The sequence below is a fragment of the Danio rerio genome, chromosome 22 (assembly GCF_049306965.1).
Source record: "Danio rerio strain Tuebingen ecotype United States chromosome 22, GRCz12tu, whole genome shotgun sequence".
Classification (NCBI taxonomy): domain Eukaryota; kingdom Metazoa; phylum Chordata; class Actinopteri; order Cypriniformes; family Danionidae; genus Danio; species Danio rerio.
Window position 1 is genome coordinate 31,468,633 of NC_133197.1, and position 15,277 is coordinate 31,483,909.

Sequence of the window (15,277 nt, forward strand, 5' to 3'; positions counted from 1 at the left end):
ACCTCCAGTCTTGTACATAAAACTGGCGGGCTTTATTCTGTGATAACAACCACCTGCATAATATACTTTATCACTTACATAAGGGTGTATATTTTAAATATTTTTTCCAGTCAACATTTACAAATACACTTAGCATTACTGTAAGCACACTTTTGTCAACATGCTTTCAGCTCTTTCAGTTAATTTTACTGACTCAGACCTTTGAGTCTCATTTAGCGAGGTGAACGAATCTTTTATTGAGTCATTTTGTTCATTTAGCCAAAAACATCATTAAAATGAGTTGCTTTCAAACTCATCTACAACTACACTAAACGTTGATCACACTACAAACAAGTCATAATATCATATAAGCCTAATCAATGGACAATGAAGTCTGAGCCGAAAGGAGCCATGATTTGATCACATTTCCACTGTTTAGATTTTTGAGTTGTTCGTTAATCACGTGAAAGAGAGATGACTCAAGCCCGAGGATTCGAGAATTGAACGAATCAAATATTTTTCCACCTGTAAATGCGTATGATTGGCTTCTGTCTTTCACGCGATGAACGAATGACTCAAGCCTGAGGACTCGAGAATTGAACGAATCAAATATTTTTCCACCTCTAAATGCGTATGATTGGCTTCTGTCTTTCACGCGATGAACGAATGACTCAAGCCTGAGGACTCGAGAATTGAACGAATCAAATATTTTTCCACCTCTAAAAGCATATGATTGGCTTCTGTCTTTCCTGTGATAAACAAACGATTTAAACCGAGGACTTGGGAGAAGAACAGATAAAAAAAAAATTTCCGGCTCTAACTACATAAGATTGGCTTCTGCCTTTCACGAGATGAACGAATGACTCAAACGCAATATAACGCAATATAAGTCTTGAAAAAGAAACTAAGTTTCTACTCCACTTGCACAAATGTGCGCATACGTGAATGAACGAATCACTCCCTGAGAGGACTCATCGTTCTTGAGTTTTACAAAAGAACATCCCATCTCTATCCTGCTCCAGGAAAGTTTCTAGTGGATCAGCTTGGTCAGGGTTAGTGCTTAATTTCACAGGACAGTGGCCCAGGTTTGGACACCTCTGATTTGACACAGTCTAGGATAGATTTTATTATTCCAGAAGTGAAGCCTTTACGCCACGTTCTCCAAATCTGCCGTTTCTTTCTAGAATAATAACAGACCAAAGAAAGCCTCCTCACTTTTTATTTTCAGAGTGATTTCTCTCTTTGTTGAAAATACATTTAGTTTTTCAGACCTCAGTGGTTAAACATGTTGAGAGCACAACCAGCACAACCAGAAAAAAAAGCCAATATATCGAAGTGAGTCATACATCATGATTAGGTTTTCAGATATGGCAATAATGCACAGTGACGGGTAGTTTGTAGATGTCATTCAAGACCTTTGTTTTGAATCATTTAACTTGGTCACACAAAAATTGGACCAGACACTCATTCCATCTCACTCCAACTGGGTTTCACAGGCCTCCCGAGGGAAGACAAAAGAGCCCGACCTCACCTTGACCTGTGTCATCAGTCATTTGATATCATGCTGAATATTCAACTCAGTTTTGTTGTGCGTTTCTGCCATTTCGGCAGCTAAACCAGCGGCCCGTTTGACACATGGTTTATTAGTTGCAGGCTGTAACCATCACTGTGATGTTGTGGTACTAAAGATCCATCCATTATATCTAGGATGACAAGCATAATCTACAATTGAAGCCGGAGAAATTTGTTGTGACACCGGCCTGTCGGGTTCCAGTCAGACGAGCTCAACATCGTTTCACTTAATGGTCCACAGCAAGATTTTAAATGAACCATTACTGGCAGGGATAGAAAAGACAATTTGTCCAACGAACAATATCAACACCTTCACAATTAATTATACAACATGTCAGGGGAATAAACAGGCCCCGTGAGAAGACATCGACATGCACGTTGAGGCGCAGTTGGACAGTTTTGCAGCACGATATTAAGTTTGAAGGCCAAACCAACAATCAGTTCTTACTCATTTGGCACTGTTTCTTCTTCAAAAGTTTCTTTTGTCTTTAGTTTTTCACATTTTGAATGACATCCAGCGTGGTTTGAGATGCATTGTCTTCGTAGATTTCCACGCTGACAGATGATAAAACCACACCACAGTAAAACTACACCACACACTGTATATCAAAACGCCACAACACACTTCTGAAATGGACAGATCTGCCACATATTGTGCTGTAATTGCATAATCATGCATCGTTGCATTTGTACAAAGAATGTGAAAGTCTTTTTTTATTTTTAGCCCCGCTTGGACTTGTTGTATAATGACACACAACATGTTGGCTTACTGTAAACAAGTGCTTCCCGTAAACTGCAGGTGATATATTACATTTGATAGAGAAACGGACAACACAGCAGCCCGTTCACACCACTCTCCTCTTATCTCTCCGGCAGAGGATCTTTTTAAAGGATCTTCGGAAGTCGTTATTGAAGATAGTGTATATAATGGGATTGAGGGAGCTGTTGCAGTAGCCGAACCAGAAGAAGAACTTAAAAAGTGTTTCAGGCACACAGCAGTCACAAAACGCTGTGAATGTGTAGGTGAAGAAGAACGGGAACCAACAAATGACGAACACGCCTATGACCACCGCCAGAACAAATGTGAACCGCTTCTCTCGGTTTTGACGGCCCTTCCATCTGCTTGCTTTGGTAGTCTGGCAGGCCTCGGTTTTGTCTCCATCGCCTGGTTTGATTTGGCTCAACTTGGTCTTTCCTTTTGAGCTTTTCTTCTTAAGGGAGCAAGGATTGGAGACCTTGTGGTCTGAGGAGGAGGATTCCTCCATGTCCACACCATTTATTTCATCCTTATCCTCCGGTTCTGCATTCTGAATTCCATTGAGCTTCTCATGCGGGTCGTTTTCCTTCTTCCCCACTTCGTTTTTCCTGTGGTCCCCAGGAGGTGCTCTAGTTCTCTTCTTGGCGATTTGATAGATCCGGATGTAGACGAGGACCATGATGATGCAAGGCAGGAAAAACGAGCCAATGCAAGATGAGACTATGTACCATTTTTCCTTATTGATGTCACAGATATCCCCCTCAGATTTCTTCATTGTTATAAGAGGGGGGCAGGAGATCACGGCGGCGATGATCCAAACGATAAAAATGATACGCTTAATACGTTGCGGTGTTCGCTTTAGGTTGTACTCGATGGCTTGCGTAATTGACCAGTACCTGTCCAGACTGATGGCGCACAGGTGAGTAATTGAAGCTGTGCAGAAAAGAACGTCCAAGGCCAGGTAGATTTCACACCAAACTCCCCCAAACGTCCACATACCCATCAGCTCATTCGCCAATGAGAACGGCATCACCAGAGTGGCCACCAGTATGTCAGCTGAGGCCAGCGAGACCAGAAAGAGGTTCTGGGGAGCCCGGAGTGCTCGGCTCGTGAACACGGCGATGATCACCAGGACATTGCCGAAGATGATGAGGAGGATGAGGAGCCCCACTGCAACGCTCAGTGGTAGGGCCACCAGCAGGGTGTACTCCTTTGTTGCATTGGTCCCATTGGTTGCATTGGCCCCACAAATCATAGCTGACAGTTACAGTCTCTTCTCCACACGAGTGAAATTATGTTTTTGGTTGATGACACTTCACTTTTTCCATATTACTGACAAACAGAGACGATTCTAATCATTCTGACATCTAAAAAGAAATTGGAAAATGTATTATTAGATGAAAATAGATGAAATGTGTACTGTATGTTTATTGTGTATATATAGGCTACAACAATAATAAACAAGTAAAAAATTAAATATATATTAAACAAATGTATTAACATATATTTTGCATTATATATAAACATGTTTTTATCAAGTTTATACATAACATACACAGTACACACAACATACAGATGCAAACTTTTATTTTACATCCAATTGATTGTAATTAAACAAAACAATTACACTAATTTCAAACATTTAAATAATTATGGTAAAACTATACATTTGTTTCTCACTCTTATATAAAACACCACAAAATTACACAACCAAAAAAAAAGTAAGACAGGGATGTACCTTACCTTAATGAAATAAGCCTGAAGCTTTCCACAAACTTATTAAGGCATCTAAGAAACGTCCCTCGGAGTGCAACTTCTCTGTTTAAAGTCGCTCAGCATGAGAAAAACTGCATGGTTAATCTCTCGCATCTCGTCGATGGAGCGTGTGAAGACCGCGCATCATCATCATCAGCGCTCGACTCGGCTGTGCGCGCGCAGGATCTGCCGTGAGCGCGCACAGCTAATAGAGGCGTGATCACATTAGCTTGCCGTGAGCGCGCTGGAGTGTGTGTGTGTTGTGGGAGACGCGCACAGGAGATTATAATAATGACTATTCTGAGCCACGCCTACTTTCTCTTAACTCCAGCCTCCGATTGACGTTGCTAAGCAGCAGCCTTGAGAGGCTCTGTGAAAACGCCAAAAAATTAATAAATAAATAACTTTTTGTATATTTCTGAGTGGTTTAAACCAATAAAAACGTGTATTTGTTCTATATTTTACTTGGAGAAGACAACATAAGCGTTTCTAAGCGTTTCGTTTTTATCTATAGTTACACAAATGAATGAATTGTTTATAATGGTAGTTTATGATTATTGAATAAATATAGGCAGTTGAGACACTCAGGAGAATTTTACCCTAAACAGTACACGAATACTTACCTGATGAGACATTTTGAGCAGACAAATTTCACTCAGTGATTTCCATGACGTTTCCAAAAGCTAGAAACCAAACATTTTACAATTCCCTCACAGTTCCAAGCTTTCTGTGACCGTGGGAACTCTACTAATATCCGAAAACATCACTCCAAAGTGTTTTTTTTTCCAAGTAGCAGGCTAAGAGACGAATGAGTAAATAGGTAAACAATGCAAAAAAAAAAAAAAAAAAGCGCGCGCTGACTCTTTCAGGGAGACGCGCACGAGACCGAGCAGCGATGAAACAGCGACACCTACCGGAAATACACTCAACCAATATAATTATCTGCAAGTAAATGTGGGAAAAACTGTTGTGAACACAAATGCTACAAATTAGTTTATATCTGAGGTTCATTAAAGTGTTCATTACTTGTCTATATTACAGCTGAGTATATTTTTGACCACATCAATAGTACTTCACATACATTCAGTACAATTTCAGACGATTTAACTACACTACCAGTTAAACAATTAAAATGTTTACACAGAAAAAGAGATCTGTCTACAAATCATTTATGCGGTTAGATAATAATGGTATGTTTATGAGATTTTCATGGCACATAGATAAATATATAAAGATGCATGTAAATAGACATATATAAACAGGTAGCAGTGCGAACACCAAGCAGGAAAAAAAGCATTCGCTGGTGAGGTAGGTTGAGGCTGCTGGTTTAAGCTGGTCATGTACTGGTGCAGCAAATAACGAGCAGAAGTGCTAAAAAAGCAACCTAAATATGGAAGACAGACAGATTGAAATAAAGATGAATATAAGGTCAAAAGAATGGACGGACGGACGGACAGACAGACAGACAGACAGACAGATAGATAGACGGATAGATAGATAGACAGACTGATGGATGGATGGATGGATGGACGGACAGATAGATTTACAGATAGATATACGGATGGATGGATGGATGGATGGATGGATGAATGGACAGACGGACAGACACAGATAGATATATACGGATATATAGATAGACAGACAGACGGACAGACAGATAGAAAGATATACGGATGGATGGATGGACGGACACATATAGATAGATAGACAGAGATGGATATATAGATAGATAGATAGATAGATAGATAGATAGATAGATAGATAGATAGATAGATAGATATATAGATAGATCGATAGATAGATAGATATACGGATGGATGGATGGATGGAGAGACAGATAGATATACAGATGGATGGATAGATAAATGGGAAGATAGATTTAAACTATGATAGAGACAGAAAAACACCAAGTGAGCTTTGACAGTTTATACTCTGAATTACCCAATTAATTAATCTGAATTGTTTATTTAAATGTCTTGACTGGATCATTAATCTAGATTTGAATCATTTGTTGCAGATGGAAGGGCAAATGCTACATAAAACATATGTCAGAGTAATTGGCAGTTCATTCCGCTGTGGCAACCCTAATAAATAAGGGATAAGCTAAAAGATTGTGAGTGAGTGAGTGAGTGGGTGAGTCGTTTGAAATGAATGAGATTGAGAGAGGAGCACATTTGACATTCGTAAGGCAGTCAAATGAACATTTATTTGAAGAATGCTTATCAAAGCAAAGATTTGATCTGATGGAAAAGGGTCCCGTTTCTTGTTCGGGCTGATTCAGAAAGAAAGAGAAATCAAGAGTCACCTTTAAGGCTTGTTTTTTTTTTTTTTGTTTTTTGTTTCAAGAGAAAAATACGTTAGACATGTCTGCACAACACTTGATATCCTATGAAGTGTAAAAGAAAAGAAAGAAAACATGAAGATATGAAAGAGCAACATGTCTGTACTTTTGTTTTTACATCCCTGTCCACCAAACCATACATTTATGAATCATAAAAAATAAGTCAAACAAAAGAAAATCAACATGCTTGTTTCCTATACACAGCAAGGCAAGAGAAACAAAAATAGCAGTAAATGTAGAACATTTCTATGTTTAAGAAAAAAAAAAAAACATGGAAAATGAACTTCATTTATACAATTTCTATGACCTAAATGCACAGACAATATAAAAAATAAACCATACCCTTAAGCTCCAATCGGAAAGATTCACAAGAACAATACAAGATCAAAATGAAAACTGCCACCTCGGCTTGATTATAACTGCGGCCCATCAAAAAAGTACAATTAAAACCTTTTTATTGTCTTTTTTTGACTACATTCCTGATTTGTGATGCATCATCATCCAAAACCAATCATCCGTTTACCTACAGTGCTCAGCATAATAGAGTACACCCCATTTTACATTTTGAAAATGAATATTTTGATCCATTTCTCAGTGAATACAGGCAATTATTTTGGTGCATTTAAACAAAACAGATTTATTAAACAGATGTTTATTACAATAATATTTAAGTAGGCAAACATATATAGAAATAGAAATATTTCAATTAAATTCAAGCAAAATATTGCTAAAATAAATGACAACCAGCAAAATTTCAACTAAATTTTTCTTTTTTGCTTCTCTTAATTTTTCCCCCTTTTTAATATTTTTCTACAACATATACATTTGGGTGTACTAGTTTTTGGACTGTTATCTTAATTTGTTTTGTTATATAAGCTCTAGTTTGGCTGACTAAAGGGACGATAACACCGAACGCGCTTTTTGTGTTGAGGATCCTTTTTTAAATTGATTTACTGACGGCAGTGAGCGTTTTGTGCATTGCTTATGCGCCCCCACTTGTTTTTGCCCTTGCACCGTGCGCTCGCAGTTGAAAAAAAAAATCTGAGCAGGAAAAGCGTGTTACGTCAGTTGAGTCTTTTTCATTCTCCAATAAAATGCAGTGTTTGTGATGTCAAGAAAACAACGAAGACTTTTGAAGATGGAGGAGAGACTTGCGATTGCTGTTTTGAGTTTTTCGGAGCTGTACGACTTCACAAATCTTGAATATCACAATATTACAAAATTTTACTATTATATTAATATCAACAGCAACACTCGCGCACAATACCCAGCTGATTCAGTTGTAGCCAAGCGACATAAAAAAAGCGCACGGCACTTCTTTTTTTCATGTCAACAAAATTTCCCGGTACTATGGTAGTATCGCGATACCATGGCTCCAAAAAAACTGTAGCTTGTAAACAGTAGTGTCGTCCTTAACAGTCTATTTGCAATAGACAATGTTGCATGTGGAAAAGTCACTAAAATGCTCACACAATTGTGCAACATTAAGACTTGTACACACCAAGATGCTTTTCATTTGCGTTTATTGTCAGCGTTTTTCCGGATTCAAACATAAGCGATTTTCACTGGTGTTGAGCAGAAGAGTATGCAAAATCACTCCATGGCGCTACACAATTTTAAGCTTCTGACACCCACTTGTAACACAGAAGAAGACAGAAAGTTGACACGCTTGTTAAAGTTACTGGCGATTCGAACAAGCATGAATGGTTCAAGGAGCAGCTCCAGCGATTATGATTATTGTTCACCAGTGCAATAAGCAGCTGAACGTTCATTTCGCCCCTGGGCATCTTCTTCAATGTGCGCTCGCATTGACAGTGCTTTATTTAGCACCTTTAAGTGCTGTTAACTGTAACTTCAGCAGCTCCATGCACATGAACAAAAGTGTCTATCTGATTGGTGGAGAAGGTTTTGATGCGACGTGAGCATGAGGCGTTTCTTAAAAAAAAAAAAAAATTACACTTTTAGGCCTGGCATTTTGCACGTTGGTTGCACCATCACATTGGCTATCTTTATTTAGTCACAAGGCGTTAAACATCGACGGAAAACACAAGCAAAAAGCATCCCAGTGCACACGGGCCTTAAGACCATTTTATTTGAATAGTGTGTAGAGCCCTTTAAGGTTGCACATTTTCTGATGTTCTCTGACAATTCAAACGCACACTTGAATCGGTTCATTTCTGTTCAGCTTAATATGATTTAGTAGCTAAAACAACTGTGACAATCTCTTAAAAAAAAGAGCAACTCACAAAGTGAAATTTTGAATAACTGTTGTTACCTGATAGGACTGAAAAAAAATGAAAATAGATGGAAAAACCCTAAATAGCAACAAAAAACAATTTTTGATCACTTGATATAGCCTAATTTTGTTGGAAAAATGCTCCTTTTGTAACAATTTCATTTGGGATAACTTGTATATTTATGCGGATGTATTTTTTGTTGATCAGTTATCTACAAAATACAAAAAAAATGAATACATTTTAGGTATTGACGTGCAAATAATACGTTTTTTAATAAGGGAATTAAGAATTAAACTTAAGATCTATTATACCATGTAAAATATAGTACTTCAGACAATTTTCTTTATAATTTGAGTAATGTATTACTGTATTGCAATACTAGGTATCATGATACTTCAACTACTGTAGTATCATAAGATGAATTAATGGTATTGCGACGACCCGACTGACTAATCTAGTGCATCTGCACAAATATGTTATTGAATGAATTTAAGAAAGAGATATGCTAGGGGTGTACTTATATATGCTGAGCACGGTAAGACCAGCCTCGCTCTGCATACAAATGGCACATAAATGCTGCAAATAATTCATTAAAAAAAACAGAAAACACCTTAAATGGGACGATGTCCCTAATGCACGTCTCACTTGAAGTACTCAAAGGCATTTATTGTCACATAATAATTCCATTTTGTTAACATCTAACTATTCTCTCACACACACTCGCACGCACGCACGCACACAAAAGAAAACTCAAATGTACAGTTCTAAGCTTTTATACAAAACCAGGAATGCAATGCCTCTGGTGTATATTTAAGCATGAACAGAGAAAGCCCTTTTTACAATGTTTGTATTTTTGTCTTCTTTTAGTTTGTTTGTTTATATTCAGAGTCTGCATCTGGTGCAAGATATGCACTGTATGGGCCGAACAGGGATTTCATCTGAAGCAGAACGTCTGTGCTGGTCGAACCGGCCCAAAACAAAAAAACAGTCCGTAACATCTCATCTGAGCCGGTTCTTGTACAGCATTACATTTCTAGGAGGTCCATAAAGCAGCAACAGGTTCTGCTGGTTGATAAAAAAAGCAGCGATTTGTGTCTTTTTTTCATGGCCCCATGAATGCGAAGGGCCTCTCCGAAGCCTTTACACTGCTGCCAATTTACAAAACGTCTTTACCAATAAAAGGATAGAGTGAGGGAACGAAGATGAAAAATAAAATAAAATAGCGTGGACTAGACACAAAACTAAATACATTTGGCTTGATGAGACTAAAGTGAAATTGGAAATTTACAGTCACTTGATATATGTAAAATAAAAAAAAATGGGGCCTGCACATAACAAGCAAAATATGTATTTATATTGCAGCCACATATTATAATTTGACTTAAAAATAGTGCGGCATGGAGGCTCAGTGGTTAGCACTGTCGCCTCACAGCAAGGTTACTGGTAGTAGAGTTTGCATGTTTTCCCCATGTTTGCATTGGGTTTTCTCCGGGTGCTTCGGTTTCGCCAACAGTCCTAAGACATGTGGTGGTAGAATAAAATAAATTGGCTGTACTGTTTACAGAAATCTTCAGTAAATTGAAATGACAAGTTAGTAAATCATGCCCAAAATGTACTTGAAACAAATGAGAAAGTGCTAAAAATGAAGGAATGCGTTAAAAATTTTTTTGCATACAATGTATAGAATACAAGGAAATCTAATTTTACGAATTAGTAAATCAAGCTAACAATGTACTAAAAACGAATGAGTAAATTGTGCTTTACATCTTTAAAACTAGGGCTGCACAATATAGACCATTTTGAGGGATGTAAACTAAAACAATGGTCCCAACATATTTCTTGTTTTACATTTAGAATTTCCATAGCTTCCGAGAATCCGAAAATAAAAACACATATTGATAAATAATGTTATGATAGCTGTTTTAACAATAAGTTATGATTGAATTGCCTTTTGTTAGTTATGAAATAGTTTGATAACAAGCTGGACATGTTCATGGGCCAATAACATGACCACATTGATATGATCTATATAATTTTAGCATCGGTATCGCAATGTGCGCATCCGCAAATTGTCACATAGCAAAGACATGCTATGCCCAGTCTGAATAGTTTTAGTTCACCAGGAGCTACTGAATTGAATTTATTCACTGTATTTTTTTACAAAATGTTTATGATTTATGCAAAAAAACATTTCTTACTTAAATTTTTTGCTATTTTTCAAACCCAAATAGCTACATTTCAAAGCGAAAACTAAATTATTTAACTTGCCACGCTGGCAAAAAACTCTTAATTTTCACTTAGTGAAGTTTATTTATAAACTCATTTCGAGAGGATCACATGCTTATGATTGTTCACAGCTGGTCCCTCATTAGATAACGCTGATTCAACAAATATAAATAACCAGTTTCTTATCTCAGTACCTACAAGGCAGGTCAGTGATTAGCATTGTTGTCTCACAATAAAAAAATGTCTCTGGTTAAAGTCCCTACTAAACCAGTTGGCATGTCTGTGAGGAGTTTGCTCATTCTCCCCGTACTCATGTTGTTTTTCCACTGGTTCTCATCCAAGTCCAAAAAACACGCAACCTAACTAAATTGAACATACCAAATTGCCATTATAGTCAAGCTCTTAGCAAGCCGTATATCTCCTTAGCCATCTTATATCTGCCTTCAGCCAGAAATAAGTCGGGGGAGTACATCGAGATCTACCTGAGCTCAAACTCCCCTCTTGCCCTGCTAATGGGAGGGAGCCCAGGACACGAGAATCTTACAAGCTGAAAGCTAGGGCTAAGTGTAAACTCTTGAATTTCTTCTTACAGTGAAAACTAAATAATATTTTTACGTGGTCTAAGACTTTTAAGGATATTTGGAATAAAAACAAGACAAAGCAAAGTAAAGCGAAGCATTTTTTTGCATTGTGATCATTCAATTTGTGTACCTGAATACTGTTAAGACTCCCCAGAAAACCATCAAATAGAGCTATTCAAACCATCTCGTGAAACATTACTCATCAAAAAATAACATATCACAATATAATTTTTACAAAATCGTGCAGCCCTACTTAAAACAATAGAGAAAATAAGTGAAACGTATTGTCCTGATGAACCTAAAGTATGTAAAGCTTAAAAGAATGTACTTAATTGTACTTAACGAGTTTACACTTAAGATAATGCTTGACGTTGTTAGCAGGTTTGGCATGCTGTCCCGGGAGAAAAACCGTGAGCTCGGAGATAGACATGCCCAAGGCTCCTGCCTGGTCAATGAGCATTAAGAGGGGTAGGAGATCAGGTAATTCTCGAGAGCTCCTGCGATTCGTTTAGCCTAAACCTTGACTAATTAGAGGTCTCTTTAGGAACAAACCGCCAACCACATCATTGCGTACACATTAAGTGATTGTGATTGTTACTATTATTTAATTTACTTGTGTCGTTTGATTTTAGACTGTGGGAGGAAATCGGAGTACCCGGGGAAAACCCACACAAACACGGAAAAAACATGTAAACTCCGCACAGAAGTGCCGACTGGCTCAGCTAGGACTTAAATCAGTGACCTTCTTGCTCTTCCAAAACGAAGATAGGTAATAAAATTAACCTGGATATTTATGTTAAATTCGAAATAATCCAATTGGCTGGCTAACGATTAGTGATAGGGATCAGCTGCGGTCAATCATATCATATGATCTTCTCGAAATTAGTTTGCAAAACTTCACTTAAAATAATAATTACTAAAATGTACTGACGTGTTTCTGAAGGGAACAAGTTTAAAATAAATTTTTTTTTTGCTGGACAGAAAGCAGCGTTTTGGAGAGAGGGTGTGGGATCAGAAAAAGTCTACTTGGGATGACCAAATCGTGCCGACATTGGGATCAACTCTTTAGTGGCTACTACATATACTGTTTCTGCTTGTCGTGCAGCGCTCCAAACTAAAAAATTGCAAGTTTGGGTGATCAAAACACAAAAAGTCTTATTAAATCGCAATACTTGATCTGCACCATTTGAAACTGATATGAATTTTTTTTAAATATACAGAAACAAAACTAGTGAGACAGTAGTTTAAATCAAAACATTTAATAGCATCAAAGCCTTGGAAGAAAAAATAAAAATCAAGAAATAATAGTAGAATGTTAACGTTCGAATTTGCGAAGGCAAATTAGTTTCAGTCATCGTTATAAAATATACATGATAGAGAATTAAAATAAAGATAAAATACTTCAGAAATAATAATAATAAATGCCCCATCCATACGTTAAATCGGTAACATGAAAAAAAAAAATTGCGACCCTTTTACATGAGAGGATGCCAAATATCAATACAAAGTGCATTAAAAGCAGCAGCATAAGAGGGGCGGTGTGTGGAAATAAAAATGGTGCAAGTAATCCTGTAACCATTGGTTGATATCCTATGAGTGTAAATCATGGGGCTTAAGTTTGAAACTAACAAGGAGATCCTTCAAATGTGGAATAATAAAACTAAACTGATGTTGAATGGGCGTTTGGCATTCCTCACAGTAAACGTGGGCCTTAAACCGCTAGCACTGATCAAGCACCTGATACGTAGATGCAAATTCTCACCGATAGGACACAAGCAGAGCGCAACACTGTGGATATGGCAAACAAGTAAACACTCACAACCCCCACCACCTCCTCCCTTAAGCTTGACGTGATTGCGTTCATAAAAAAAAAAAAAAAAGTTTGATTCTTCTGTTGCTTCACTATATCGCAGAAATAAAATGTTAAAACATCAAGCGTGACAACACGTCCCAAAAGCGAACAGGAATGAATATTTTTTAAAAAATTATAATAATTCATAACTGAAAAAGGAATTACTTTATAAATTATACTTTCGTAAATGTATCCTTTTGTATTAAAATCCTCTTGGATAATTATGTTCAGTCACAAACCACCCAACTGCACTGGATAGGCACAATTCTAAAACGACGACAACAATGAAAATGAATCAAATTAATAAAAACACTAAAATTTTGTTCGCTGCTTCCAAACAGGTCCTCTGTACAATAAAAATCTTTTGGTTGTGGGATGATAAAAATACGAGAGAATCTCTGACTAAATGAAATAAAAAAACAACTCACATACAGTATGGCGGCAGCAGCAGCAGCAAAAATGAACGTGTAAAAATGTTGTTTTTGCATACAACTGTTTCCTGGCATCGAAACCCCTAACGACTTTCAATAAATTGGCAAAAATGATTGACAAATTTTGCGAGCGCCTCTTCGGAATCACTAATGTACATTAATTTTGGCAACAGACGTCTAGACGTTGTTTTCTACTGGGACCTATAACTGGCTACGATTCCTCCCAGTCACGCAGTTTTGTTTTGTTGTTCTAGATATAATGACGTGAAGCTAACGCCGAAATCGGTTTCCTCTGTACAGTGTGCGAGCGTCTCAGACCATGGCGCGGTAGGGGCCCTGCATCTTGAGGAACTGGATGATGAAGGAAGGGCCTCCGGCGACGATCTGTGGCGGCAGGTGGCTGAGCGGGCAGTTCTCTATGCTCATGATGGACAGTTTGCTGCACAGCGCCAGCTCGAATGGCAGACTGTGCAGGTTGGGGTTGTCATTCAGGTACAGGTCCTCCAGATTCTCCAATGTGCCTGTGAGGTGAAGAGAGAAAAGTGAGCTGGCTGTAGCTTGTGTGTGGTGCAGTGTGTTTATGAGGACCGTACCGATCTCCTCGGGAAGGTGCTGCAGCAGGTTCTCTCCCAAGCCCAGGTACGTCAGGTTGGTCAGGTGACCGATTCCTCTCGGCAAAGTTGTCAGCTGATTATTGGTCAATACGAGTTTCTGTGAAAAATGAGGAATTTGTTTTTTAGTACGCACAATAGATGCTATAAACAGAGGAAAACAGCACGGTAGGCGTTCTTTGTGGACAGGTCAATCCCAGAATGCAATGGGAAAGGCATGGCAAGCAATAGAAATCATTCTGTATTAAAAACAAATATTTTTTGCTAAAAATGACAATTTGCAGACAATTTAGCGATTAAAAAAGGGATATTTATTTAAGATATCTTATTTACCATATTAGGTAGCCTACTATGTTAGGCACAATGACATAAATCATAAAAATAAAGCTTCATTATCTTGGTCTTTTGTCAAGACACGATCTTAAACGGTAGAGATTAAGCCAAAGGAAGGTTGTATAACTCTTATTTTTATCGACGATTTTGCATTCTCTTTTTCAGATTCCACTCTCTGAATCATCTGACATGTACTTCACTTGAGATGACACGAGTTAGGGCTTCCTCTACTGTAATACACCTAAAACACAGATTGTCGTCAAACTCATCAATAGCAGGGAAGCGTTTTCTCTCGTCATGTAAAGCAAATAATGTCCTTCAATTCAGTCAAGTCCAGCAGCCGTTATCCTTAAACCAATCTCCATGATTGTAAGCTGCTTGCTTTTGTCTGTTCCACTACTCCGTTAACTAGATGTTTGCTCCCACTTTTTTAGCAGTCTGAAGCGTGTCAAACATAGAAAACAGCCAATTCACGCTATGCTATTCACTCGATTTGCGCCACAAAATGTCTAATCGCATTTTTGCGTTGACTTCACATGAAAATTTCTAGTGCTTCATCCACGTCTGCTTCTTGCACCTGCTTCTTCCTCCAACTTCCATGT

General features: G+C 37.9%; 2 protein-coding genes across 3 annotated transcripts in view; both read right to left on the reverse strand.

Annotated features, from left to right (window-relative positions):
- Window positions 1-1,184: 1,184 nt before the first annotated feature.
- Window positions 1,185-4,205, reverse strand: adra2a (adrenoceptor alpha 2A). The gene is given in 2 exon segments (NM_207637.3): window positions 1,185-3,675; window positions 4,052-4,205. A coding segment is annotated over 1 exon segment (1,167 nt). The 5' UTR covers window positions 3,564-3,675; window positions 4,052-4,205; the 3' UTR covers window positions 1,185-2,396.
- Window positions 4,206-12,691: 8,486 nt separating this feature from the next.
- Window positions 12,692-15,277, reverse strand: part of shoc2 (SHOC2 leucine rich repeat scaffold protein) — a 41,438-nt gene continuing 38,852 nt past the window's right edge. Inside the window, exons 8-9 of one of the 2 annotated variants that reach the window (XM_005161796.6) lie at window positions 14,325-14,442; window positions 12,692-14,252 (exon numbers count right to left, since the gene is read on the reverse strand). In XM_005161796.6, the coding sequence (XP_005161853.1) occupies window positions 14,044-14,252; window positions 14,325-14,442 (327 nt within the window). In that variant the 3' untranslated portion in view covers window positions 12,692-14,043. 2 annotated transcript variants of the gene reach the window in all.